Here is a 27,852-nt window from a genome sequence, read left to right as displayed (position 1 = left end):
TCATGTTGCACGTCACTTAGTCCTGTGTCGTCATAGGAGAATCCCAAGTTTGAATCAGAGCGGCGGGAAAAACTTTTTCAACTTCGAATCCAAATTTCTTAGAAATAAATGCATCTTTCGCTGCCGGCCAAGTGGCAACAAAGCTATGAAATGCCGAACTATCGGATTTTGCTATAAAAAAAAATATTAATAGAGCTCTCCTTAGTGTCCCTTTAAGGCATATGCAAGTGCGGAAAAGGCTTAGCACAATGCCATTTTTGCAGTGTATTAGCAGCTGTGTCTTTGACAATACATCTTTGCAGCTGCTTTGCTGTGTAATGTGGATGCAATACATGTTCCCTTGTGTAAAGAGTGTAAGAAAACCTGAATGTGCACAGTGCAAGTGGAATGCCCAAGTGCACAGATCAAAATAGCACCGTCGACCAGCTTAATTCTAGAGGCCCGTGTACTGTGCGATGTCAGTGCACGTTAAAGAACCCCAGGTGGTCGAAATTTCCGGAGCCCTCCACTACGGCGTCTCTCATAGCCTTAGTCGCTTTGGGACGTTAAACCCCATAAACCAACCAACCACCGTCGACCAGCAAGCCAAGATTTCTTCTGACAACACATAAGATAACCACTGTTCCTTAAGGGTACCGGAGTGGACTCCAAGAGAAGGCAAGCGTAGCAGGGGGCGGCAGAAAGTTAGGTGCGCGGATGAGATTAGGAAATTGGCGGGAATACGGCGGCTGCTACTGGCAAAGGACAGGGTTAATTGGAGAGACATGGGGGAGGCCTTTGCCCTGCAGTGGGCATAGTCAGGGTGATGATGATGATGATGACATGCTAAATAAGCTCGGAACCTAGGTTCCAGAATATTCAGCAGGACACTGAGCAAAAAGCTCCTCTCCAGGTATGGCTTTGAGAACAGAATACAGATGTTAGTTTCCTGCATTAGGTTCGAATACGGATGTGCTTGGAGGCTAAAGTTGTATGTGCAATAAATGAAATGCACTAGGACTGCTACAAATCCCTACTAACGAAGGGGCTCTAGCATTACTCTGTTCTCATCAGGTGACCACTTTGACAGCAGCTCGCATATTTGGCTGGTTGGCAAACTAACACTGAGGAACTGCATCAGATATGCATGAATCTCTGAATTAGAGAATCAAAACAAGCAGTAGAAAATACCATGAGCACAAGACAACCCGCACCCTCTAAGCACTGGCTCTAACGTGTAAACGGTGTTCACCTCCTGCTTCAAGCCAAAACAATGCAACTGTATTAAGCAGCATGAGCATGACACAAACCAAGATGCCAAATTTCGGGACATTACAGTGAGGTGCCTAAAATATACTTCGATTAAAACGATAATGGTAATGCCCTGCAGTGTAACTAGATGGCAACAAAACAAGAACCACAGCAAAATCACACAACGTGAACCCATACCTCGAAGAGTTTGTTGATGAGAAGCTGTGTGTCATCTCTGGCGAGTGCTTTGATATACTCTTCTCGTGACTGTGACCTGCATGTTAAGAAAAAATATGAAAAGAAGTGTTACCATACTGCAAAAGATATCGAACTGTTCGATACATCTGTTTCAGCTCTAGCAAACAGGTCTATGCAAGATGACAATGACTTTGGCCAACTGCCACAAGCCTGGGAAATAATTTTACAGCAAAACACTGCCACTGAAAATCAGCGGAGCCCATGAATCAAAAATGGACTAATTCCTATGTAGGGAACCAGGCTTGCAGAATATCCTGAGAAGCACTATGATAGCGACGGAAGCAGCATTTGAACATTCAGAGCAGAATTTGAAACAGGGAAAAAATTCCAATTTGGAGCAGCTACAGATGCATTTGGAACAGGTGCCGGTGCAAGATCATTTGCCACTTATACATTTAAAAATTCCTCAAAGCAGATCATTTGTACCAATAACCTGTCTGATTTTATAGGGTTTAATGTCCCCAAGTGACTAAGGAGGTCGTAGTGGAAGGCTCTGGGGAAGTTTGGCCAGCTGGGGTTCTTTCACGTGCACTGACATCGCACAGTACACGGGCATCCAGCATTTCGCCTCCATCGAAATTCAACCACCATGGCCGAGATCGAACCCGTGTCTTTCGGGCCAGCAGGCGACCACCATAACCACTTAGCCACTGCGGTGGCCGTGTAACTCTGCGTGGGAATTTGGTTTATTGGTTTATTCGGGTTTAACGTCCCAAAGCAACTCAGGCTATGAGGGGCACTGTAGTGAAGGGCTCCGGAAATTTCGACCGCCTGGGGTTCTTTAACGTGCACTGACATCGCACAGCACACGGGCCTCTAGAATTTCGCCTTCATCGAAATTCGGCCGCCGCGGCCGGGATCGAACCCATGTCTTTTGGGTCAGCAGCCGAGCGCCGTAACCACTGAGCCACCGCAGCGGGGCGCGTGGGAATTTCCACTAGAAAAGATGGTCAGTATGGTGATATGTTGTGTCCAATAATGCTTATTGCATATAAAAGTTAAATACAGAACCAAATGGAACATTCTTCAAGACACGACTGTAACAGCATGTAAAAAGGGACATCTCACTTTAGCGGCCAGGCACATGCAAGCGCCAAATCAAAGCTCGGTGCTATTAACTCTGTGCTGGGTGTGCAGTGGCATGCTTTCGTTTTTGGCAGTGTAAAGCTTTTTTCAGCAAAATGAGTGGTAATGTTGATCAAATATGTTCTTCAATTTTCTTCACTCAGCCTTGCCTTGGCACAGGTCTAGTGTAATTTGTCGCTAAGACACTCGTTTGAAGCAAGATGGAGAGGCAATCTGTTTGTGGTGCACTTTGGTGCAGTTGGAGTAGCATTTATATCACTATTCACTGCGCCCCGCCGCGCGTGGCTCAGTGGTTATGGCGCTCGGCTACTGGCCCGAAAGACGCAGGTTCGATCCCGGCTGCGGTGGTCAAATTTCGATGGAGGCGAAATTCTAGAGGCCAGTGTACTGTGCGATGTCAGGGCACGTTGAAGAACCCCAGGTGGTCGAAATTTGCAGAGCCCATCACTACGGCGTCCCTCATAGGCCGAGTTGCTTAGGGACGTTAAACCCCAAAAACCAAACCAAACTATTAACTGCAATGTTGCAGAGAACTATGGTGCAACCAAACTCCCTGCTTGGCCTCACGTGTCTAGGTTGTTGAGGGCTGCAAAGTAAGTGAATCTTGTAAGGCCTGAGGTAGGCCATGCGGAGGGGCTCACATAACATTTGCGGTCCAAAATTTTGGAGGGAACTCTCCGAGAAAGATATTTGAAATGCCGGTGACACATATCGAGCCACACACCAAGCCCAGAAGCAAACTGGGCTTTTTGACTAATAACAAAGGCTGTATGTTTTGGCTGCCATGCACTCATAAGCAGCTCATTTTAAAGCCAAGAAAGAGAGGAAAATGGCCGGTTAAGGCCGAAGGAATCAAATGAGTGCCAAGAGATGATGACCCGGTAAAACTTAGAACTGTCCCAAAAGGCAAAGAGGACCGCAGTGCATTAGTGCACCATCAATAGCTTTATCAAGGAAAGAAATTTTTTTTATTGAGTGAACCCCACGGGTGATGAAAAGCAAGACAGTTCTGACAAGGAAACAAAAAGCACGGGTTTTCCAATAAATTTTTAGTTGACAGTAAGCTTCGTCTTCGTTCTGTGTGTTTCTTTCTGCGTCCGCGTTTTGTTGTTCCTGCTGTACCCACCCAGAAGTATGAACCAACTAGCTCAGTTATCTACTCTTTTAATGTCCCAAAAGGAATGGACTTGTACTCGCTAAACAACAGCTACTTTCCCTGTCTTGTTTTCCCCTAAATAGTCATCTACGTTCAACCAAAAGCCTCCTCATGGACACAGCAGTCACAAGTTCTTATACTCGAACACACACAGACTTCACTGAAGCTGTAAACAGCGCAGCTCTCAGAAATGGCTGGCCCTCTGAAGCACCACCTACCACACGCCACTCGTCGGTGCAAAAAGCTAGGCATGGCACTTGTCTTGAATTTCTGCAGAACATAAAATGCCATGAACACCGACCACCAGTGGTTGCTAATTGGGGAGTGGGGTACCCTCGTGACGTCACGGACGCCATTTTATTGTACAATGCGCAGGTTCAGCGGTGAAAGCCGCAGCAGGTTATGGTAAACCGATTGGTCATTCGTGTGGCCTTTTGTCGGGCTCCATGCACAGCAAAATGGGGCAGAATGCAAGGGCACGTTGAGAAAAGGTCCCATTCAAGCCAGCTAAACGAAGTACGAAGCGGAAGTAGCAATAAGGATTACCTAGTTCGATGATGACCATGCTACGTTTCATGAAAAACTAAGGATCAAATTTTACTACGGCGCAGGGAATGACAGCTTGGTCTGCAATCACAATGCGTGTTCATACGCGAAACATGAGTTCGCTGATGACAAGAAGTTTCAATCGTCACAGTGCTCGTCATAACGAATTTATTCGACACGTGTGCCCGTGCGACGACTTTGCGAAAGTGCACACGATCAGTAAACAAAAAACAGCACCTCCAGGATTTCTCGGTTTCAGTTCTCTCTTCCTAATCATACGTCAAAGACGTCGCTGCGCGGACAATGCGATCCCTGATCCCACACAGCACAGCTACTGTCAGTTTAACCCAAAGCCACAGCAAAGCATCGCCAGTCTCTCTGCGGCCGGTATTACACAAAAAGTACGCACTCAAATCAATGAACGAACTTTCTAGGTGTCCCGACATTCGTTCCGCACGCATCATATGACGCAACCATGGCCGACACGTGCAGAGTGTTTACAACCGTTTACGGGCCCCTTACTTGAGCTTGGCGAAATCCAGTGGGTTGGGATCTGTGGCGAGAAGATTTCCGAGGTCGAACTCGAGATCCAAGTCCTTTACGACATCGATGGGCTTGTAAGAGGCCTCTTTTTCGGCGGCCTCTAACAAAATTTGCTGCGCCAAAGCAGCCATGTTTGTAAGGAACAATGTTGCCGCTCTATCCTCACCTCAGTGACAGGGTGTCAGCTGACTTTAGACACTTTAGACCAAGAAAGGACGTCATTTTTTCTGATAATATATAATTGTTTGTTGTTTTTTTACAAAATTAAAGCGTGGTATAAGTTTTTTAAATTAAAATATTATACATGAGTTTATTATTACAGCGGTGTCAAATAAGTGATGGAAATTTGTATCATGCTAAATATATAAACTACGTCAATCACAAACTTTTTAATGCAAATAAAAGTATATTTTTGCTTTTTAACTTTATTGGAAATAAATTCAAATTAAATTTATAATATACCTAGTTTATACTTCAGCCGCAAGGTGGCCACAAAACACTGTAAGCTGGCGAGTTCCGCTACCTCTGCGAGCGCACTCCCGCCTCTCCTAAAGTTACAACAAAGGGCCGTCGATTGGCTACATGTTTTTACATCGGCCAATCGGGGCCGCGTTTACAGTGAGCGCGACGTCGCTGCTTTCCCCAGCCACCGCCGCTAGCGAGAAGCAAGCAAGTGCTCGCTGTTATCCGCGTTGGCTAGCGGCCTGGCTCGTGCGATTTCGCGCCGCGATTTCGTCTCTGCGATGACATGAATAGTCGCGGGTGCCTTTTCTCTGGTGGTTTCTTCGTCGTCGTGTCGGATCTAGCCGCTACCGTGCTCCTACCTCATCCGTGCGCCGTAGCGCGGTGATCTCTCCGGCGACGACGTTGTTGCTCGTGGTGTGAGCTTGTGGTGTTGGTGCTGCTGACGGAGCTGCGGGCGAGATGCGGTGAACGGCACAACACGACGACGCGTGTTTCTGGATCCCCTCCCCGTCCTTAGTTGTATTTTTTTTTCGTACTTCAGTGTATACTTCTGTTTTAAGTCCTCGACACCCCGTGGCCGTTTTGCGTTCTCCAAATTCCAACCCCGCCCCGTGGTTGTTGGTGCTTGGTTTTCCGACGTCGCCGACTGAGCTGGTTCTTCCCGAGGAAGCACGCCGCTAGTCGACACGATGAAGAAGCAAATCCTGCGAGTCAAGCAGCTAGCGGATCAGACGCTGCTAGGGTGAGTTCGTCGCTTTTGGCTTTGTCAAACGCCCCCACCGGCCGTCTTGTTGTTCCGGGCGGCAAACCCGTCTTCTTCCCGCAGGTCAGCGTCCACGAAGTCACGGAAGCCAAAGTGTCTCTTTTTTTCTTCTTTCGTGTCGTCCGATGATGCCTAGGCGTGTTCATGGTTCTATTATTATTTGCTTTTCAGTGCGCGCTCGGATACCGAAACTCAACACTCGTGATTCATCCCCCGTGGAGACGACCGCTGACCGAGAGCAAATGCGAGACGCCCCATCGGTTCCGCACTTTTGTTTGGTTATTTGGTTTTATTATTTTTTGCGGCTCTTATTTCGCTCGTCCGATATCTGTCCTGTAGGCAGTTTCTGTAGCTGAGCGCCTGCCGACGGAAGTGTTTCGACAGACGTCAGTTCGCAGCCTAAAAACTAGTGGCTTCAGCATGCAAGCACTTGGGTAAAGCGAGTTGTGGTTACATTATCAGTAGTGCTCCTTTTAGATTTGGTACCGGCAACACATCTGTTGCATTAACAGAATCATGTTTGTTTTGTACCGAGTTTCCGTTCCGAAACGATGTGTCGTGACAAGATATCGAAAGTCTTGTGACGTCCCGAAGCGGATGTTTTGTTTTGTTCTTTTTTTTTTGCTGACCACTGCCGATTGGTAGTAGTCACAGCTTTCAGAAACCCTCGTTAACGAAGGGCTGCCTTAGGACGTCAAACTTCGCTTTTTTGCTTCCACATCATCATGCAGTGAAAGCGCAGACAGGGAATGATTCCGCTTCTTAGCGTGCTTTTTCAGCTGTCTGTTTTGAAGCTTCAGGATTGCGCTTACGTGTAGGCCTGTTTTATGGCGCCGTTATAGCGGTGTAAAGACGTGCAGACGACGCCTAAATCCGAGTGCGGTTTCGCGCAGGGAAGTTTCTAGCGAACTGAATTGTGTGCAGTTAGTTGCCTTGAGGTACAGGTCTTATGCGACCTTGATGCCAGCTGACTCAGCCGAGTTTGTTTTCCTTCGTTTCGTTTCCGCGTGATAGAAACTCGTAGTACAAAATCCGGCTGTTTCTGTTCGTCTGCTGCTTCCACCCCCGCCGTGCTGTTGCGTCGGCGAGTATTTATTTGCCTTATCTCGAACAGGACCCTGCGTTTCGAGCGCACGGGGTTAGATAAGGCAATTACGATATCGCTTTATCGCGACGATCACGCGAGCGGGGCCTCTTATAGCTCTGTCCGCTAGGGCGATAGGGAGAAATCCCGGCTCGCTGATAACCTGTTAACGATGGGGGCGGAGAGCTGTGTTGGGCCTGTTTCCGAGCACTGCGCAGATGGTCACAGCGGACGGCCTTTGGTTGGACGGCGTCGTGCCTGACTCATTGTTGGTTGTCGCTGTCTGCGGCAAAAAGAACAGAGCTGCATTCCGCGGAGAGGTTATTTAGGCTCACTGACGTCAGTCAGCACTGTTTGGACTCGGATGTCATCAGTCCCCTCGAGAGAGTTTGCAGTTCCGGGGAGACCGCTACGACGCCGGTTTGGGGATTGATGGAGTCGTAATCCTCTAACAGCTACAGATTGGTTCCCGGAGTTGAGGCGCACTTTATGCACATAACCATTCACGTAAGCTATTTTCTTGTGAGAGTACTGATGCGCTAAAATGTGATCAGCGTGTCGTGCAGAGTCGAAACAATTAACGAGTTCTCGTACCTCTTCTCTGTCGCAAGTTCGTTTTTGTTGAAAGATGGGATGTGCGGTCGCCATAGACTAAAGTAAAGTGCGTCTGCAAGCACTGTATTCACTTGCGTTTCGTGTTCATGAACATCTTTTTTTTTTTTTTTTGTAGAGGCCCGTGTACTGTGCGATGTCAGTGCCCAGGTGGTCGAAATTTCCGGAGCCCTTCTCTACTGCGTCCCCCATAACCTGAGCCGCTTTGGGACGTTAAAACCCCATCAACCATAAAGCTCTTTTTTTTTTCTGGACAGAATTATAGTTGGGTACAACTCAAGAACGCAGCGGCTTTTTCCCGTCAAAGGACCCCCCCCCCCCCCTCTAGCCAATGGCGTCGGCCGGTTTTCATCACCTGTCGTGTGACAATGCAGGGAGCGGCTCCTCAATGCAGAGAGGGGTCTATCCCCGACCGTAGGAGGAGGTTGACTATCCCTTTGTATCTACCACTCCCGGCATTGTCACACTAGCAGGGTCATGAAAACCGGCCGACGCCATTTGCTGGAAGGGGGTCATGTGACGGGGTAAAGCCTCTGCTTGCTTGAGTTGTATACGACTATGGTTGTTAATTAGTTTACCGCTGCATGCGCTTTGGCATTATGTGGGTTTTGGTTGTCCAGATCGCTGCTCGCATACGCAAGAGTACCCCTGCCTGTCCCGGACATGCTCGTAATATCTACTGCACCTGCTGTTACTATACTGTTGACCACCTGCTGTGCCGAGGCGACACATTAGTAGACTGCGCGCGACGCCGTGTCATTGACCTCGCAGACGATAGAAGCAGCCAAGATGTAGTCTCGGGTGGGCTGCTATCAAGCCTTCGCATCTCAAGGGAGCACATCGAGAGGAAAAAAACAAAAACGGAAAGCAGACGACTCGACAAGGATAGATGAATTGAGATTCTCGGCGAGTGTGAGAAGCTGCGTGCGTTGCGTAGACGCGTTGGTTGCGTGTGTTGATGGCACCCCTCGAAGATGCGTTAGTAGTCGCGTTGATAACAAACGGGTCGAATACGAGGTTGTTGTTTTGTTTAGAATAACGACATCGGCCTTAGTGGGAACCATCTCGTATTCCAGGACCTAAAGTTGGTGTGTCCACACTTATAAAAACGCTCTGTAGGCTTTCTCTTGGGCTCTTAGACTGTTGCCTTCCTATAGCTATTTCCTTTTGTCTATTCATTGTCTACAGACAATTCTATTAGAAGAGTATGACCATAAATGTGTAGCTTGTCTATGACTGTTTAAAGGATTTGTATTCTCTGTTGACTAGTCTATAATCTATCTATACGATTTGTCTACCGAAAAGTTTGTAGTCCTTATTGACTTGAGTCTATGGACAGCGTGTAGATTGTTGCGATAATTTTTTGTGCGGCATCATGGAATTTCTCTTCGATTGATGCTTCCGCTACGATATCCCCCGGTTCCATGGTTCGAAGTCAGGAAAGCGAAAGATATCTCGCCCTCTTTCGTGGCAGCCGTGGAATAATTCGTTGCACCGCTTCCTGCGGCATTTCCCACATCATCGTGCTCTATTTGTATTCATCAGAAACTAAGCAGTTTGTTTTTGAAGCGTATATTGATGCGGGCGTTGTGCATCGCAACGCGGGCCGATTGGTCAAGTTGTCGTTGCTTCAAAGTATGGCCCCGGTAATCATCATCATCAGGCATTGTGCGGTTATTTGATAATTCGCGGGGCAGTTCATTGCTGGATATTTTGTGCTCTACTCGTAAAACAGAAGCGGAGACTTGGTTCTGAGGTGCGCAGAACTCCGTCCAGCCCTCCCAGAGGGAACAGCAACAGTCATAGAAATAGCGCTGGGATTTGCTGGGGAGGACGGGCGAGTGGATGGGAAAGGCGTGACATTGACGAAGAAATAGCGCTGGGATTTGCTGGGGAGGACGGGCGAGTGGATGGGAAAGGCGTGACATTGACGAAGGGGAGGTTGGAGTATTGGTGTAGGAAATCAAGGGAGGGGTGAATTTGGAGAGGAAAAAGAGATCCAAACTAGACATTGTAAGAGTGGAATAGAAAGAAAGGGAAAGAAAAAATCAATTAGCAATGGGGGAAGTATAGGCTAGGTGGCGCAAGCTGCCACCCGATACAAAGGGTAAAGCCATTATCATCCATCCATCCATCTGCTAGCACCGCTTAGGCTTCGTCGTCTGCCCCACTTCCACTCCCCCCCCCCCTTTCGGTCTCGGCCTCTAACCAAGCGCAGTTAATAGGCACGCCGGTGTAATTAAGGCCAGAAACGCCATGGCAGGCGAGGTAATTGTGATCACGACGCATTCAGCACAAAGAAGGGGCATTGCCGTTAATGTTAATCTCTCCGGCCTTCCCTCTATCAGCCGGCGAACGCTCGGTTGGCCATGGAGTGCCGTCGCATGTGGTGGAACAGAAAGCAAAAATATCGTAAAAACGTGCCTTTGACGAATGGCAAACGACGGAATTAGCGAAAACAGAATTTGAACTGAAAACTATGAATAAAACAAACAGGGGGCAAGAGTTTTGAATGCAGATGTTTGTTTTGTTGTTGTTTTTCTGTACGAAAACAAGCTCTCCGGAAACGTGCCCGCCAACACACCTGCATCTCACCTCCCCCCCGCCCCTTCCTCGTCGTTTCCTCGGTTCCGACTTTCGCCCGAAAGCCGTGTTTCTTTTCGGAAGACGGAATGGGTGCCGGGCGATTTCAGCGTTTCTTTTTTTTTTCTTCCCGGGTCGGGCGCAATCGCTGAAAGCAGACGGGCGTTGGGGAGGAATCTTTCGCTTCCAATGACCCCCTCCCCCACCCGTCCTGCTCTTCCCGTGTGGAGTGCTCTCGTCGGTTCCGCTTTTCACACCGAGTGCCTGACGCCATTGTCTAAGATCGTGACTGCCCAGCCTGCCTGCCCGCCGAGTGGCGCTTTGCAGTGTTTGCACTCGCTTCTGCTTTCTCGGTCCGATAGCTTTTTTTTTTTCGTATGTGTTTTTTTTTCCCCCTTCAACGCCTCCGCGAAGTGATGGGACGAGTTGGCCGTTTTGTTGCAGAGTTCGGCCGCACGGTGAATGGAGGCGGCTGTTCTTTCACTTCCCTCATCCTTTTCCAGTTTTTCTTTATTATTACTTTTGCCACCTAACGGCGTTGTGTGAAGCTCCGTCGACTTGCTGTTCGGTTGTTGTGCGAAGGTCGGTTCTTTTATCTTATCTTCTGCTGATCACAGTTCCGCTCTTACCCCGTGGCCCGCAGTGGTTCCTCTTTGCGAGCAGGAACTAGAGAAACGTCGCAGATAGGCCGCTAAAAGCTGAGACTTTGCCGCGTGCCGTGAAAAAAAAAAGTTGCATCGGCTGAGCAAAGCTCCTGCTGACACTTTGAAGTGTCGCGTGCTTCTGTATCCTTGGTGGGAACTCGCTCAGGGGAACGAGGGAAGCGAACCCTTCAAAAAACAAAATGGTGTATAGACTGCCTATAGACTTCGTATAGACTCGATGGCCGTGGTACAGATATTTTCCTTTTTGTCTATTAATAGTCTATAGACAAGAGAGAGAGAAAGGGGAAGAAGGAAGGCAGTGATATGTTATGAAGGGTATTCCGGATGGCTACCCGGCATTGGAGAAGAGGGATGAGGGGATTCTTTCTATAGACAAAAGTCTACTCAAAGTGTATGGCCGTCTATAGACTGTCCAAAAAAATTGTTCGGGAAACGCCGATCAGATGTGTTTTGCTGTGCTTGCCCCCCCCCCCCCCCCCCCCCCCTCCATTTTTTGTTTGAGTCGGTGTCCCATGTCCATGAGGCTTGCGTGTTTAAACCAAGGTCACGACGGTTGCGTTTTGATGGGGGCGAAATGTTCCCGTGTGCTATGCGATGTCAGTGCACGTTAAATTAATGCGGAGCCCTCCACTATACATCTCTCCGAGCCCGTGGGTAGCTTTAGTAGGTTATAAACCCCACGCAACGTAACACTTGGCTGGTTAAGTATGGAGCAAACATCCTTCATCTTGCGTTTGTGTGACAGCCAAAACACTGCTGCACTCCTGCGGCTGTAGCATGTATACAAGCCGTCTTTAATCCTTCGCTCATGTTGTGTGACGGTGTTGTTACGCTGAGACGGGCAATAAATCTTCCCTCTCAAGACGTGAACAAACGTTCTGCACTTCCGTTGAAGTTGGAAACGTATATCGCCTGGAAACGCGATGTGCCAAGTTTAAGCATGCGCTCTTGGATTACGCTAAGTGTGCAGTTGTCCTGCTAAATTGAAAAATTACACTGGAGGAAAAATAAAGCGTCGCGAATTTCAGGCCTGAGGGCATCGCTAATTTTAGTGGCCAGCCGCCGCGGTGGCTCAGCGGCTATGGTGCTCGGCTGCTGTCTCGAACGCGGGTTCGATCCCGGCCCGGCGGCTAGAATTTCTTTGGAGGAGAAATTCTAGAGGCCCGTGTACTGTGCGTTGTCAGTGCACGTTAAAGAACCCCAGGTGGCCGAAATTTCCGGAGCCCTCCACTACGGCGCCCCTCATAGCCTTAGTCGCTTTGGGACGTTAAACGCCATAAACTAAACCAAACCAATTTTAGTGGCCACTAAGTTTGGCCTCCCATGCTGTTGCCGAGAAGAGCCTATGAAGAGAAATTTGCTGTTAAGAGGAATAATTTGGGACGTCTGTCCGGGCGTGACCAGTGTCCCAAACAGTCATCTGGACAGGTGCAGGAGTCGAGTCCCTGTACGTAGTCTCTCTTGAGTGTCTCTTTGTGGTCTCTCTTCATCCGCGTGACTACATAAGGACGCAAAATGGAGCTTCGCGCATGTTGCAGTATCTAGGGCTGTTGGCGCGCTCCATACTTGTAGGGGCGGCGCGTGCAACCACTTCTGGTGATGCAGAAAGGCTGGGTGGTGGATATGTTGCATGTTGCGAGAGTTTTCAAGTCGCCCAGACGGCGCTGCGATCGACCTCACAGTTGCCTGTTCAGATGAATACGGTTTTTCTTGCAACGCATTCGACGGCAGTCGGCGGCTCATTTATATACAAACGCTTGGCCTTACCTGAACTGGGAACTGTGATTTTCGGGCTGGAGGGTGTGAAGTTTATCGCTAGCAAGCATCGTCTGCTAAGGTCAATTTCTCCCCCCCCCCCCCCCTTTTGGGTCAGCTACTTTGGAAAAGTAGTGTAACCCCTTTCTGTGTACCTGCGCCTTACTCAGGCGATCTGCTGTCCGAGTGTAACGAAACTGAGTGCCCCCTATTCCTCTTGTTACGTTGAGAGGATCGTAAGCGCCGTATATTTTCTGAATCGCAGGTGTATAGCCCGCTATAGCTGTGTATATAGTTTCTCCAAACCTCGCACGCGTTTCTCCATTTCAGTTGCGTCGTGTATCTCGTTTCACAGCGTCCCGGCGGTTCTTCGAGGTGCGTATAATGTGCATCTATTGTCCAAGCGTATACGGCGTATGCCATGCACCATGCATATACGCCGAGCTCCCCGCCACCGCGCGGTGTCGTTACGCACTAGTAACTCATCTGTGTGACCCGCGCGCTGTTTGCGTATTGCCGGCACTTCGGTGCGCTGTGTGGAGCGCCGTGTGGGATCATAGTACTTGCATGAGGCACGGGGACGCGCCGTCGAGCAGTCGTCGCTGCACGCCGCATTGTCTATGCATTTCCGCGCTCTATACAGGTGCGGGGCCGACCGCCGTCACCGTTACGGCAGACCGACAGCTGCTCCAACCCCCCCCCCCCCCCCTTCCGCTCGCTTCCGGTCCCCGCCTCTTCTTCGCTGCACGAACGGCGTTTCGACCCCCCCCCCCCCCTTTCCTAACTCGTCATCTGTTCTTCCGTGACGCGCGCGCCTGACAAGCGGGGGGCGAGTTTTTGATTATTGTTATCGCGGTTATTCGACGGCCCCCCGTGGCACTTCCGCCTCACGCTGTGGTCGGTCAGCCGAAGGACGACGCTGCAGTACGCACGCACATACACACCACCCCCACAAACTGCACCCTTTCGTTGGCAGACGACGGCGTTGCAAGACGCCGGCGACGGTCACGCCGTCTTGTACCGCAGTGGCAGTTCGGACGGTCTGCGGAACGTTGCGGGTGCGGATTTGCGTTGCGATCGGGTCGTTGCGCGGCTGATGTGTCCGCCGTCGTAACCGATTATCCGTCGCTCACGTAGTGAGTCTCGGGAGTGACAGCCGGCTCGAGGGAGCGTTTGCTGGTTTGTTGCTGATCTTGTGTGGATAGCCACTTTTTAGTGCACGTAGAGAGAGGGGCGCGTTCCACTGGCATCGCTGTGTTGCAAACGCATATGCGACGCAGACACCTGATCTGCGACGTATCAGTATGGGTGCTTTTGAAGCTGCCTCCGTCTTATTAAAAACGTCAAAGACTGAGTGATGTTCACAATTCATCACATTGTCTGGCCCCTGCGTGATGTGAGGGGGGGTCATATATAAGCGTGCACCCTCGAGCGTGTATGTATACCCAGCATCGTGTTTTATGGGTTTATTGGGGTTTAACGTCCCAGAGCGACTGAGGCTATGAGGGACGCCGTAGTGAAGGGCTCCGGAAACTTCGACCACCTGGGGTTCTTTAGCATTCACTGACATCGCACAGTACACGGGCCTCTGGAATTTCGCCTCCCTCGAAATTCGGCCGCCGCTGCCGGGATCGAACCAGCCGGGCGCCGTAACCACTGAGCCACTGCGGCGGCTCCCAGCGTTGTGTAATTTCGTACTCTGTTGTACTAGTAATTCAGCTAATCTGTGTTGGGTTCGTCACGACCATCGCGACACTCGAATGCTCTCGGAGTTTGGCTGGCAAACTTTTGGTAGCTGCCTGCTTGGTACACGTTATAAAAGGCGGCACACAAAGACAACGCGATCGACGCGAGCGCCCAGTGGCGGCTTGTCTGTCTTGTTACTTGATAGGCGGACCCTGCCGTTAGGGAGAGGATAAAGGCTGGAGCGAAGTGAACAGGGGAGAGAAACAGAGGTGTGCTGCGTAGCAGAGGGCTCCGATAAATTTCGACCACTTAATGTACGGGTCAGACAGGGGCAGTTCCATTGAGTCGTTGCATTTCTTGGAATATTTTTTATCCAAGAAAATGGGCGTTAGCATGGTTTTCCAAAGCGTAATTCCTCCCAGAAATCCTCCCCTGTTCTTCGCCGAGCCGCGTATGACCGAAATTAACGCCGAGTGGTAGGATGGACGATTGGGCGAGTTGGTATTGGTGTATAATGGGCGTAACAGGGCGGACGGACGAAAGAAAGAAAGAACAAGAAACCGCACAGACGAGCGCTGACTCGCAGCCCCGCCGCGATGGCTCAGTGGTTACGGCGCCTGGCTGCTCACCCGAAAGACGCGGGTTCTCGATCCCGGCCGCACCGCCGAATTTCTATGGAGGCGAAATTCTAGAGGCCCGTGTTCTGTGCGATGTAAGTGCACGTTAAAGGACCCCAGGCGGTCGAAATTTGCGGAGCCCTTCACTATGGCGTTCCTCCATAGCCTGAGTTGCTTCGGGAACCCCAATAAAGCAAACCAAGCAGCTGCATTTTTTTATTTGAGGAAATCTCATATGTATAGCTGCAATCACAAGACCCAGCAGCTCTTTCGGACACGTTCTGCCTTTCGCCATTTCCGGTGTTCCACCGAACATGCATAGTCCTTCACTTCGGCGTCATGTTCTCTCACCATTCTTAACGAAGCCGGGTAAACTGGCGTGTATACTGTATATGTTTACCTGCCCCAAGCATTTTTTTTTTTGCGTGCGTGCGTGCGTGCGTGCGTGCGTGCGTGCGTGCGTGCGTGCGTGCGTGCGTGCGTGCGTGGCGTGAGACTAAAGCGCGGTCGTCACAGAGCGGCTGCAATTTCCCTCGCACGTGTCCCCCCGTCCCCAGCCCTTCCAGCGTCCGCCTAGCGGTGCGGACAGTCGTCCCTGACCTCCATCGAATGTCGACGCGGCCTATCGGGCCCGGACATCGGCGCTTGCGCACGCTTATCCGCTGCGCGCCGTGTCGACAAATCGGATCGAGGACCTTTCTGTACCTTTATATTTATTTATTTTTCCGACGCCGGTATGGGGGAGTGGCGCCGTGAAGTAGGCATCGGCGGAGCTGGCGCTTCGGAGCGGAAACGCGGGTGTTAATGGGCGCCGGATTGAAGTATAATTTGTGTGTGTGGGGGGGGGGGGGGGGGGGGGGGGGGGGGGGGGGGGGGGGGGGGGGGGGGGGGGGGGGGGGGGGGGGGGGGGGGGGGGGGGGGGGGCGGGGGGGGGGGGGGGGGGGGGGGGGGGGCGGTGATGATGTGGAGATGCGCCAGGCGAAGGTGAACGATAGTGTCGGCGCGGCTTTAAAGCGACTCTTTATCAGTCAGTAACGAGCAGTTTTACGGTCGCTCTCTTATTGGCTGCGTGTAGTCGCTTCCGCGACGCATCAGCCTCGTTTCGGTTCGAGCGTCTGCGGCAGTAACCGCTAGACAAGCGTTGAGAGCGGCAAATGTTACGCGCATGATCCAAGGCAACTCTCGCGTGTTCGTGTTTTTTTTTTTTTTTACGCCGTCCCAGCTTCAGTGCCTGAAATGCGACGAAGGGAAGGACCTGTTGTATGTGCGCCCGTGTGAGCTCTCTGGATATATCCGCTTGCGCGCACTGTCGCACCTGTGTCGTGTCCTCGACTATTGTCGGATACAATTCAAGATCGAAGTGGCAGGTGCTCCTCAAAGGAGGCCGTCAGCAACGGCGTCGACGGATTTTTATTGCATCCCGGTTAATCCGGTTAAGTCGGGGTTATTGCTCATTCACCTACAAACGCCCTCGTCGTCGGTAAAGGGAGAGAGAAGGATAATCGCTGAAAGGGGGACAATCGCTCGACGCCATTGGATGTGGGGGGGGGGTTCGTTTGAGGAGCGTTTGCCGCTTGGCTATTGAGTTGTATCCGACTATACTTCGTCTCACAAGATGTTTGCAGCACTACGGAAGGTAGAGCTCTCTCGTCCAATCGGGGCTGCAGAAACGCAGAAAATAGTCCCTCGAATATTTGAGGAGTGTATGACTATTAATCAAAACAATAAGCATTGCAACTTAAAACATGATTTGTTTCAATCACTGGTGAAATTACCAGACAAAGCCCGTACGGACATAGCTCTGCGGAGGCCTGCTGCGAGGTAGTGATGCGTCGCCACTTTCCAACATGGCGTCGGTCGAGTCTGTTGTGTCTCCTGTGTGCTCTACACCGACAGTGCGCTGTTTCCCCGAGCAGGCGAAGCAGGTGGCTTTAAATGTTCTTGAAGCGCTTCGCGTCGAGTGCGGGGGCAGTTGGAGTACAAATGCGCTCATCAAGAGGACGGCAAAACTCACGCAGGTGAGCGAGCGAACGCTTTACAAGTGGACAACGGAGACGCTGAACGCGGGCCGAGTGTTGTTGAACGCGGGTCGTTTAACGTGCGTTGCCTCTCGCGCAGCACATGGGCTTGTTTTGCATTTCGCCGCCATCGACACTCTGCTGCCTCGGCACGCTGGAGTAAATAAATTTATATGCACATGACACGATTACTGAAATTTACTGCGACGCGACAACAGAGGAACTGATGAGAACAGATTGCGACAAAAAAAAAAAAGTGGGGCTAGTCCCTTCGGAACGGGCGTCCGCCTGTCCAAAAACAAACCAAAAAAAGAATAAAAAGACATCAAGCGCCAGCTGCTATAGGTAAAAGAAGCCACCTGGACATCAGGTGGATCGAACCACAGGCGCGTAGGAACACACTAATATAGTGCGCGCCATCCTGATTGGACGAGAGAGCTGTACCTTTCGTAGTGCTGCAAACAGCTTGTGAGACGAAACAGCGAGAGAAGCGGAACGCGTCTTTCCTCTTTTCGTCAACTCCTTCCTTTCTGTGTTTATTTCTTAATTCTATTCTTTGCCTGTTTTCCTTTTCTTCCCGTGGTCTTTCTTTTTCTCGTAATGTAATTTTTTGTCGTCCTCTGTAGTTCGCCACTATTGTAACGGAGAGGATAAAAGCGAACCTGCTTTTTGCCTGCGCCGTCGCGCCTCCGAGACAGCGGTACCGTGCCGCCATCTTGGAGGCTTCCACTGCCCTATCCCGCTTGCGCTGTTAGATGCTTGTAGTCGCTGGAGTTGAAGCGGTCTCGACTCGCTAAAATCGAGTTCATGTAAACACGCAGTCGTCGAGTTGGGCTGACCTTGCCCAACTCGATCCACTGACTCGACCCGCCACTGTCGTGTTCATGTAAACGCCGCTATAGAGGCTTCAGACAAACGTCGTCGAAATCTGAGAAGGGTGAGTTTTAAGTGATCGATCACTAAAAATAAAATAAAAAACCTCTTGTGGGGTGCGGTTCGGATGCACTCCGGCAGCGGCAAATTTTGCGAGGTATGCGGTATGCAGCGCCGGGGACGGGTATACCTGAACTGATATTCAGGCCAGAGACGAGCTCGAACATGCGCTTGGCCTCAAGCCGGACTTGGAAGGGGCGAGTCCCTTCGCTACTTGCGGCGGTTCGCCTTTGATACGCGGTCAAACTAGCCGGCGTGTATATAACAGCAGGGGGGAGTCGAGGAGCTGCCGCTTGCTATAAAGAAAAAAAGAAAGAAAAAGGAATCCCTGCCGGACCCCACCTTGGTGTTGCCGCGCTGGCTTACGGCTGACCGGAAAAAGAAAAAAAAAAGGTCTATCGATCCGTGCTTGCGTAGCCAACCTCTTTGGTGAGCGTGGGACCTGGGTGCTTAGGAGAAGGGGAGAGAGGGGGAGGAGAGAGGTCAGTGGACGGCGGAATCCGGCTGGCCTCTCGGGGAAAGCGACCGGGACGCAGAGAAAAAGAAAAAAAAATCCCGGGCTGAGGTCGTTTGGCGAACGACGGCGAAGGGAAGAGGAAATGAGAGAAAGGAGGGGGTGAGGTTTAACGCGCGTTTCGATTACGCGCTGACCCCATCTTTCTCTCTGCTTTCCCTGTGTTACTTTTATTCTTTCATTCTTTTCTAGTTCCCGCGCTCTTTACGTGAAATTTTTGCTCGTTGCAGTGTACCGACGTCGGTTGTTGTTTCTCCCTTCTCTTTCGCAGTCTGGCTTTTTACCGTAGTCCGTTTATTTATTGACCGCCTGTCGCGGCCTCGCCTGTGGACGGTCGTTAGTGGAGGTCGCCCATTTGTTGTTTTGTTTTGTTTTGTATTTCTTATCCCCCCCACCCCACCCATCGGCTCCCCGTTCCTTCGCCTTCTTGACTCGATCGACGAACTTCGGTGTCCCGCCTCGCCGGCGTGGTGGTCGCTGTGTGCGCACCTGTCACTCGATGTGGAAGTGATTGTTTATAGATCACTGCTGCGTTTGACCGATGGCTTGTTTCTTGTTTTTTTTTTCGGCCTCTCAGGGCGGGCGCGTGAAATGGGTATCGATTATGTGGGTCGGTGCGGGGCAAACATTTTCTGCCTCTTTCGTTAGTTAACGGTTACTGCATCCGGAGTTAATCGTTGTCTCTACATCCCTTCCCGACTCGGGTTGCGCCTCGGCTGAGTGGTCGTTAGTGAAGTTACCGGCTCCCTCTCTCGCCTAACCACCGCTCCGACTTCGTCTCTCCTAACTTTTATTCCATTCCATTATTATTCCATTATTCCTAGACCGCGCTCGGCGTAGCGCGACCGTCTCGCACCCACACGTTCGTCACCGCTTCAGTCCGGCGTCGCGGTCAGTCGTTTTTTCCCTTTTCTTCATTTTTTTTTATTTTATGCACTATCCTTACGCGTCTCTCCATAGTGCTGGGAAAAGAAAGTGTTCGCTTTTGCGTTTTCCGGTGGTTACAGGTGCTGGCGTGGTGGAACGACGCGGCCTAGAATTGCAGTTGTGCGTGATGCTATAGAAAGGGCGTTTTTTTTTCTCGGTTATTTCTACTGTTGTCTCGAAGTCTGTCCTTGAAACACGTGTTTGCCCCCCCCCCCCCCTCCCCCTTTCTTCTTCGATTTCGTTTTTCAGAAGATCTGAGAATAGATGGAGCTGATGACAAGTTGTTTCGACGATATTGCTTTTGAAAGCCGTTTGGATGCGTGCGTAGACTCTTTTCTTTGCACCATCTTGGAGGTGCTTTCTTTCAGGGCTATACGCGTAATTGCGATATTAGATCTCGTCCTCGGTGTTATGTATAGGTTGAACGTCGCAACGTATAGACTAGATGTTAATCATTAGTGTTACTGAGCAAATGCTAAATATTAGGGGGGGGGGGGGGGGGCAGTTATGAGTTAATGCTCTCTAACGTCCACAGTTTTGCAGTGGAGTTCACAAAGCGGTGGTAATGTGCACAGCTCGGTGAAGTTGTCTTTTTAACGCGTAAAGTATTGCCTGTGTTGTCGTTTTTTTTTTTTCCAGTATTTTTCGCTTCCGTCATGAATCATCGGCGCGTTTTGTCGGCGGCGCCAGCAGCCAGAGGACTGCCCCCCCCCCCCCCCCCCTCGCGGTCTCGCCCGGCGAAATTAATGGAGACGAATGGCTGCTGCCGGGTCCCGCGCCCTCCCGCGATTGGCGCTAATTGTTGGGGGGCAGGCTTTGACCCCGGGCTCAGAACGTAGGACCGCGCCGCGTATTGCACTGAAGAAGTGAGTAAGGCAAAGTGTAAGAATTGGTGCACGCTTGCAAGGAGAAGGGACGTACACGCTGCGTGAAGCGTGGACGACTGGTGCTTAATTCCGACTGCGCTTTAGTTGTTGTCACTTAGTGCGTTTTTTTTTTTTTTTTTTTTTACGGCCCAGCTCGTTGAATATGGCTGCTCAAGTCTGGCTTGCAGGGGCTCCCTCGTGAGAGCCCTCTGACGATGACGGACGCAAACCCGGAAGCCTGTAAGACGGGACCAACTTGCGCGGCTAGTCGAGTCACTCATTACTATACTGTGTGGCTAACGCGAATTGTTAGACGAGTGGGGTGTTAGCTTAGAAATGCGAGCGGAGGACCCCTTGCTGCTGGCCGGGAATTGAAGCTTCGTTTTTCTTTTTTTGTTGCGTACGCGAGTCGCCGAGCCATTTCGCGGCGCTGACGAAAGGCCATACTGCGCGTGCGCGAGGAGCAGTGACGTCACACGGCGCACAGATGGCGCGCCGCCGCCGCGCTCGCCAGTTGCGCATGCGCAGTAGCGGAGCATAGCTAGCGTGCCGGGGCCGCCGCCTCTCTCTCTCCTCGTTGGTTTCGCAGTCCTCCAGGTTCAACCAGAGCTAAAACACTGCCAATTTTTGTTTGCCCGGATCCCTCCTGCGCTGATGTATAGAGCGAATGCCACCCGCCAGAGTGGAAAGAGGGAATAACGGGCCCCGTTCGATTGCACGGTTCGTATGCTGTCGTAACCTTGAATGCCAGCGCTATGTGTCGCACTGTCGGGTCGTCGCTCCATTGTTCTCTTGTTCCCCCCGCCAGCGAGCGAGGTGGCCCCGAAAGGCAAATGACGCTGACGACGACGACCCGACAGGGAGGCACCTTTGGCCTTGGCGGCGCCCAGGGCACAGCAGCGTGTGTGTAGCTGTGCTATGTTGTCCCATTTGCGTTGCCCCAGTATATAACATACCTGTGCATTGCGCATGCGCGCCCCGCTTGGAGGGGGCGTCACCGTAGCCATTCGCTGGCGCGCTGTACCGCCCGGACTGACTCCATTATCGAAAACGCCGGTCCACCGTAGTTCTAGTCACCCTATAGCTGCAGCGAATTTATCGTGGGCTGCTGCTGGTCGGGGAGCGTTTGTCTGTCGCTATTTTCTGGCGTTTATTAATTCACTTTCGGTGCTTCAACGTGGCGTCCAGTGGTTATTCCTTTCTCCGTGTCTGGTCCATCTCGGTTACCGTGCTCGCGTGTGTTTGTGTGCGTTTGTGTTTTCGACGCGTGATCACTGGGCTCCAGAGATTGGTTATTTTTTCTCAGAAGACTGGTCTCGGTGAGCTGGGTCATCCTGAATAAAAAAAAAGAAACAAAACAAAAACTGCAGCCCCGACCTGGCGTTCGTCTTCTCTCGGGCGAAAAGCTTCGAAGAATCGGGTCTTCTTCACCCCACACCGCGCAGAGGCCAAGGGCAGTAGCCGTGATGCTCTTTTGCACAAATTTCACTCTCGCGCCATTAAAATCGGGCCATCACCAAGAGTCCCGTGGAAAAACACGGTCGGCATGCATGCTGGCGTCGGTCTTTTAAAACCTCACAGCGCGTACTTGTGATTGGCCGGCAGGCTTGAAATTTTTCCACCGCTGTATACGGCACTCCCAAGATTCGGTAACTATGCAAAAAGCTATTCGGGAAGTGCCCGGAAAGTCTTTTTTTTTTTTTCGTCTAAGAGGAGGGGCACATAGGCGATGGGGCGATGCCGCTGTCGCATCCCCTGCGCGTTTCCACGTTCCTGCCGCCCTTATAGCGGCACTGTACGTTCGCCGTATGGAAGAACTCCGCCCGTGCGCGATCGCCTTCCTCGTTCAAGGCCGCGAGTATGGTTACTACGCGGGCGCTGCGCTTATCGAAAAGTTCAGGAGGAGAAAGAGGGGTAGCGGCGCGTCTTTCCTCGTCCCCGGCTGCCTGACGACTTGTGCGTGGTCGATCGCCGCCCCGTCCATTGGCATTCGACGTGACCGCCGTCTTCCTTCGCATTTGCACTTGCACTACTACGCTCGCAACAGCAGCAGCGACGCGGGAGCTCGTAGCCCGTTTTCATTTTTTCTGTATGTTTTCGTTTCTGCGACGTCTTCGCTCAGGTCCGCGCACGTATACGCAGACGCGCCGGCATTCCTCCGCGGGTCGGCCCAATGCCGTCCAACGGCCTTCCCTCGACCTCAGCAGCAGCGACGACCGGACGCTGGTTTTGCAGTGCGCGCGTCTTCCTCTCCTGCGACCAGTAGCACCGGTTCCGACCGCGCGCGGGCATGTCTCGCACAACAGTGTAGCGATCTTGACCGCCCTCCCTGTTCATGTTTGACGCGGTCGCGCAGGCCGTTCCACCGTGCGTCTGTATATTTGCCGCGGCCAGGCGGACTTCGTGCGCGGCGGTGCGAAGTTTAGGATTCGCAGCACATGTACTACATGAAGGCGCGTGCTAACGTGAGGTGAGCCGAGATAATGCAAGCGCTTATCCCAAGTTTGTCCACCCCGTGGAGGGCAGGCAGCCTTCAATGAGCACTTCCTTGATGAAATTCGAAGAATTGTTTCCTTCATCGCGTCACTTTTTTTTTTTAATCCCGTTTTCCTGCCTGCACCAGGACGTGTCACGCGATGCAGTTCAGGACCTGGCTGTGGGACCGACGTAAGGCACTCCACTCGCTTCTCGTCTTTCCCTCGCTCTTGCTGGGAACTTTCGAAACATGTCCGGAATGTTCGACGTACACAGTCGCCAGTACACGTTTGCGGAATGCTTGAGGCGCACAATCGCATCCTGTGAATCTTGTGAAGCGTACCGTGTTACCGTTACCGAAGTACCGAGAGACCGCACGTCGTCAGTGCGCGCAAGCTGATTGGTTCCGATGCGGCAGGCGTCCGCGCAGCTGCCGGGTACGTGGTGCCATCTGGTGCCCTCAAGGCGATCTGCGCATGCGCACTGATAGCGTGCGGGCTTCCGGTGCTCCGGTAACACGGTGCACTCTATACTAAAGGTTTATATTACCACGGGTTCTCGGCTCAGCGCGGACATCTGCGTTTGAGCATTCCTGCCAAAGGGGACTTCGACCCTCTTCCCTCTTGCGCGGTTCTCAAGGAATCTGAAGGTGACATTCGACGCCTCTCTGTTTTAGAAGTGTTGCTATATAAGTCGGATACAACTTAAGAATGAATCCGTAGGTGTCCTTCATTGGAGGTTCTCCAGCCAATAGCGTCGACCGATTTTCATGAATACGCGGTTAATCAGGCCTTTCCATCTGTCAACCCCTGCGATGTCGGGCGAGCAGGTCCAAGAGTTATTAAACTACGTCACGAGGATCGTTCGACGGCATTGGCTGGATTTCCTCGTTTGAGGGGCATCCGTAGCTTCGTTCTTTAGTTGTGGCAGCGTCGTCAGCTCCTGCTTTGTTTGCCAGGAAACGTCCTTCCGGTAGTGCAGTGGTTGTTCTATGTATATACATGGGGATGCCGTATACACTGCTCGCCTACCTCTACTATTTACGTAGGCGTGCGTTCCGTTCCGACCCTTCCATTGTTTTTGCTTGCCGTGCACGTATGGGCAGAGAATCAGTGTTCATTCACAGCCAGTCACGCTGCCCCACGCACACACACACACACACACACACACACACACACACACACACCTCCACATGCGCCCACTCCCCACCCGAAAACACCCTCACCCACATGCACGCAAATGCACTCACGCATGCTCATATTCGCTCTCATTCACACTGTCACCCGCACACATAGCCCCCCCCCCCCCCCCCCCCCGCGCACAAACACACATACATGCAGAGAGAGACGGACAGGCAAAGCAGGGCCTCTCAGCGGTTTCCAGGAATGCGCACTGCCAGTGTTCTCCTAAATGCTTTGTTCGCAATAGTGGCACCATATCCGGAGCAGCGCGCGATGGCGATAGCTCCACCGCACAGAACGAGCACCCTGACCTTGGACTCGCGGGCTGTGGAGGGGGGGGGGGGGGGGGGGTCTCGGTTAGCCAGCAGCGGTTTCGGTTGGGTGTGCATTCCTCCCTGTTTATTTTCTGCCCGCGCTGTACGCCGTGCCGGAATTGCGGTCCGCGGGCGCCGCTGATGACGTCAGCACCCTTGCCGCAGATAACTGCGCTGGGTAGGGGTGGGGCTGACGTCGTCACTGTTGGAATGCATCGCGTACGGCACAGCAAGCGGCCGAACTGCGTGCATCATCTGTAATTCTCATCTGATAAGATTAAAAAAGAGTGCCAAAAGAACTTTCTGGACCAGTAGCCAAAAACTGTATGTACGAAGACGCGCTGTGTGTGCGACCCGGCGAGTGGAAAGCTTGCCTGTAATGGTCTCATTCTGTGCTGTCGTCAAATCTCTTCGGTACGAACGGTTAGGTATGTTTTCACGCCAGCACTGAAGCCATCTCTACAACATTCAGTGTCTAATCCGGAGCATTCAAGGAGGGTATATAAGTACAGCCTTTTTCAGAAGATTACAGCCCACGCACGGGCTTTGCTTCTGGGGCACACTGTAGTAAAATGGCACACTGATTTGCTTGTAATGCATCCTCAGCGTTTCCATATCTTTCTGAAGGTAAGAAGTTTTTTTTGCTCCTGTCCCTTCAAGAGCTCGACAGTAGTGCTTAGAAGAGAACCCCCCCTGCGCTCTAAACTTTTGACAAAGGCTGTAAATAATACGAGCTCAGTACTCCTCCCAAGTGACTTCGGGACTGGATTTTCGGAGACGAGTTCACGTTCCTCTCGGTCGGCCATGAGTTGCGTGTTCCAGCGGTGAGACAAGGGCTTTTCGGCTGAGTAGAACTAGCGCAAGAGAGGGAAAGCGTATACCAGGGGGTGGCAGAAAGTTAGGCGGGCGGATGAGATTAAAGAAGTTTGCGGGGATACGGTGGCCGCAGCTGGCGAAGGACAGCGTTAACTGGAGAGACATGGGGGAGGCCTTTTTGCCCTGCAGTGAGTGTAGTCAGGCTGACGATGATGGTAAGTGCAACACCTGGATGAAATGCAAGCGGGATTTTTGTAGTCACCTTTTTTTCTTCGTCTTTTGGGAACGCTGTCAACAATTCTCGATCCGCAGCTCCGCGCTCGGGTCGCTCGAAAACGACGGCGTACCAGTAATCTCTCGCTGCAGTGTTTCGGTTTTACTAACTACCTGCGCCTTGACGTCGGCCGTTGATGGACGGAAGAGATGGAGAAACGCGAAACAGGCGAAGCGACGCTTGACGCCGTCCCTCTATACAGTGGGGAAACTTGCGCTTATCTAAATTCATCCCGTAAAGTGTGTGCCCCCCTTTCCGTTGTCGGTCAGCAGTCTTCGTCGTCGCATGCCTGGGAGTGTCTTTCACCCCGTTCTGGGAAACAGAGTGAACGGAGAATTGAAGCGAGAAAGAAGAAACGTCTCGAGGAGGAATGTTAGCGAGGATAAGGCTGTGCGAGCAGGCACCCGTTATATGTATACACTGCTGCACTGTGCCCCCCTTCTCGCCTTCGGTCGCATGGCGGAGATATCTGCTCGCTTGAGCGCGCGCGGACGGCCTTGTGCTACTTTTTCCCTGCCCGTGCCGCTGCCGCCGCCGTCGCAACCTCTAGTCCGCGTTAGCGCCGGACACCTGCCGCGGCGTGTTTCTATTCTTTCTTTCTTTCTTCCTCTTTTTTCTTTCTTTCTTTCTTTGTTTCGACGTTTTCTTTTTGTTTTTGTTTCGTTCTTTTTTTCTGCCCCATTCGTTTCCGGTCTTCGTCGTCGTCTGCGTCGAAGCGTGCGCTGCCAAGCAGTGGGCGTGATCGTGTCTACCTTTATTCGGCTGCGCCGTTGATTGATTGGTCTTTTGCGCGAGCGACGGGTTCAGCTGGCGTTATATAGCGGTGGCTTTGAACTCGCACTGCGATATAATTCCCTGTGAAAAAAGCGGCGCGCCTTGGCTCCGCCTCTCCCCCTCTAACCCTTCTAGCCCTTACCCACTTTTCTGCTACACACATAGCTCTGTCACGGGACAGCTGCATGTAGCGGCGGCGTCGTTGCATGGTCACTACGGTGCTCGCTGGACGCAGTGTGAGCGACCTGTCCATATTCGTATGAAGGAACCTATTTTAAGGAAACGTCTTGCTGGGCTAGTTGGTAATTAATTGTAAACTAAAGGCGCCAAAAACCACACACGCACACAAGGCACTCTGTCCCGTTCTCTTGTCTTGTGTGTGTGCGTGGTTTTTGGCGCCTTTACTTTACGAAGGAACCTATAACCTTGAGTGTGTTCATGAGCGCGCAGGTGTGGTTGGTAACAGTTGCTTGCGTGCGCACAGTCGTGAACAGTATAACAGGGAACGAACTTCTTGCACGAAATTGCATATTTTCCCATTGTTGTTTTTACTTAATTTCGGTATGACTTTTGGACGTTATACTCCGAGAAAAAAACTAGTTAGAAATCAGAAAAAAAAAACTGTGCTCGTCACGAATCAGTCAATAAATGCTCATTGTTTCCTCTCGTATTGGTCACGACTGTACGTCAGAACCGATATGGTGTAAATGTTCCGTTTTTTTATATATATATTCTGTTGCGTTTTTTTCTTTTTCGCTCTTCTCGACTGGCTCAAATGACGTCACGCTCAGTGCCTCTCAGCCGGCGTCTTTGACTCGATCCGTGCGAGGGCGTGGCATGTTTTGAGCTGATCACGGTGGAAAACAAAATTAAAAAAAAAAGATGGAATAAAGTGGAAAGGCAGCTTTAAATCGTACCGGCCACTCAAGCGTATTTGTATCTATGTATATATAAAGTAGGCAGAGCACTCGCTCTATATATGTGCATGGGCGTTGGTGTCGGCCGGCCTTAACATAGCGTGAAGGACGAGCGTTTCGTAGCCGACTACCGTGCACCCCAGAATGCCCGCTGGCCTCTTTTAGCTAACGGTTGTTCTGTGCAAATGGGGCTGCTGGATGACCCTGTGCTAATTGTAGAGAACTTCCTTGTCAGGTGTGGGTAACCGCTCGGCCATCTTGGCTGAAGGGGGACATGACAGCGCACAGCACTCGTCTAACTTCTCGTTGGACACCTCCTCGACGGCACCACTTGAGGGAAAGGGCGGTGAGTTAAGAAGGGAGAGGGGAGGACTGCTGATTAATTTCAACCACCTGGGGTACCCTAACGGGCGCTGACACGGCACAACGAACGGCTCACGCGCGTTTAATGCATTTCGCCTCTGTATATGCGTCTACCGGGGCCGGGATTCGCTCCGGCGACCTTGGCCCCGCCCAATACCGTACCCGCTGAGCGATGCGCGGTGGGTTTCAGTTTTATTTGGGTGCTCAGCGTGCCGCTTCTTTGAGCTGAGCGGATAGATCGATGCGACGAGCATGCAATTCATTACTTATTAGCGTCCACCCGAGCGTAGCCGTACGGCTTCAGAGTTTTGAACTATGCAGCTTTCTCTGGAGCTTCGCAGTTGAATGAGTAGTTAGTAATGAGTAATGAAGCACTATTTAGGAATTACTCCCTAATTGAAATCCACTCCACCTTATTTATTTTTTTTTTT

The 27,852-nt window shown here is 51.5% G+C and overlaps 2 protein-coding genes across 2 annotated transcripts in view; one reads left to right on the top strand and one right to left on the bottom strand.

The window, feature by feature from the left end:
- The window catches only part of LOC149347132 (ribosome biogenesis regulatory protein homolog), a 30,246-nt gene extending 25,263 nt beyond the window's left edge, over window positions 1-4,983 (bottom strand). Inside the window, exons 1-2 of the mRNA XM_089586896.1 lie at window positions 4,799-4,983; window positions 1,429-1,504 (exon numbers count right to left, since the gene is read on the bottom strand). Of these exons, the coding sequence (XP_089443022.1) occupies window positions 1,429-1,504; window positions 4,799-4,950 (228 nt within the window). The 5' untranslated portion in view covers window positions 4,951-4,983. The remainder of the gene's footprint in view (window positions 1-1,428; window positions 1,505-4,798) is intronic.
- A 386-nt stretch (window positions 4,984-5,369) lies between these two features.
- LOC149347131 (uncharacterized) overlaps window positions 5,370-27,852 on the top strand; it is a 121,695-nt gene continuing 99,212 nt past the window's right edge. Inside the window, exon 1 of the mRNA XM_089586894.1 lies at window positions 5,370-6,026. Within this exon, the coding sequence (XP_089443020.1) occupies window positions 5,974-6,026 (53 nt within the window). The 5' untranslated portion in view covers window positions 5,370-5,973. The remainder of the gene's footprint in view (window positions 6,027-27,852) is intronic.

This window comes from Amblyomma mixtum, chromosome 4 (assembly GCF_055824585.1).
Source record: "Amblyomma mixtum isolate Tamu chromosome 4, ASM5582458v1, whole genome shotgun sequence".
NCBI classification, from domain to species: Eukaryota; Metazoa; Arthropoda; class Arachnida; order Ixodida; family Ixodidae; genus Amblyomma; species Amblyomma mixtum.
Note: the sequence above shows the minus strand (reverse complement) of the source record. Positions and strands in the feature narration are given on the sequence as shown.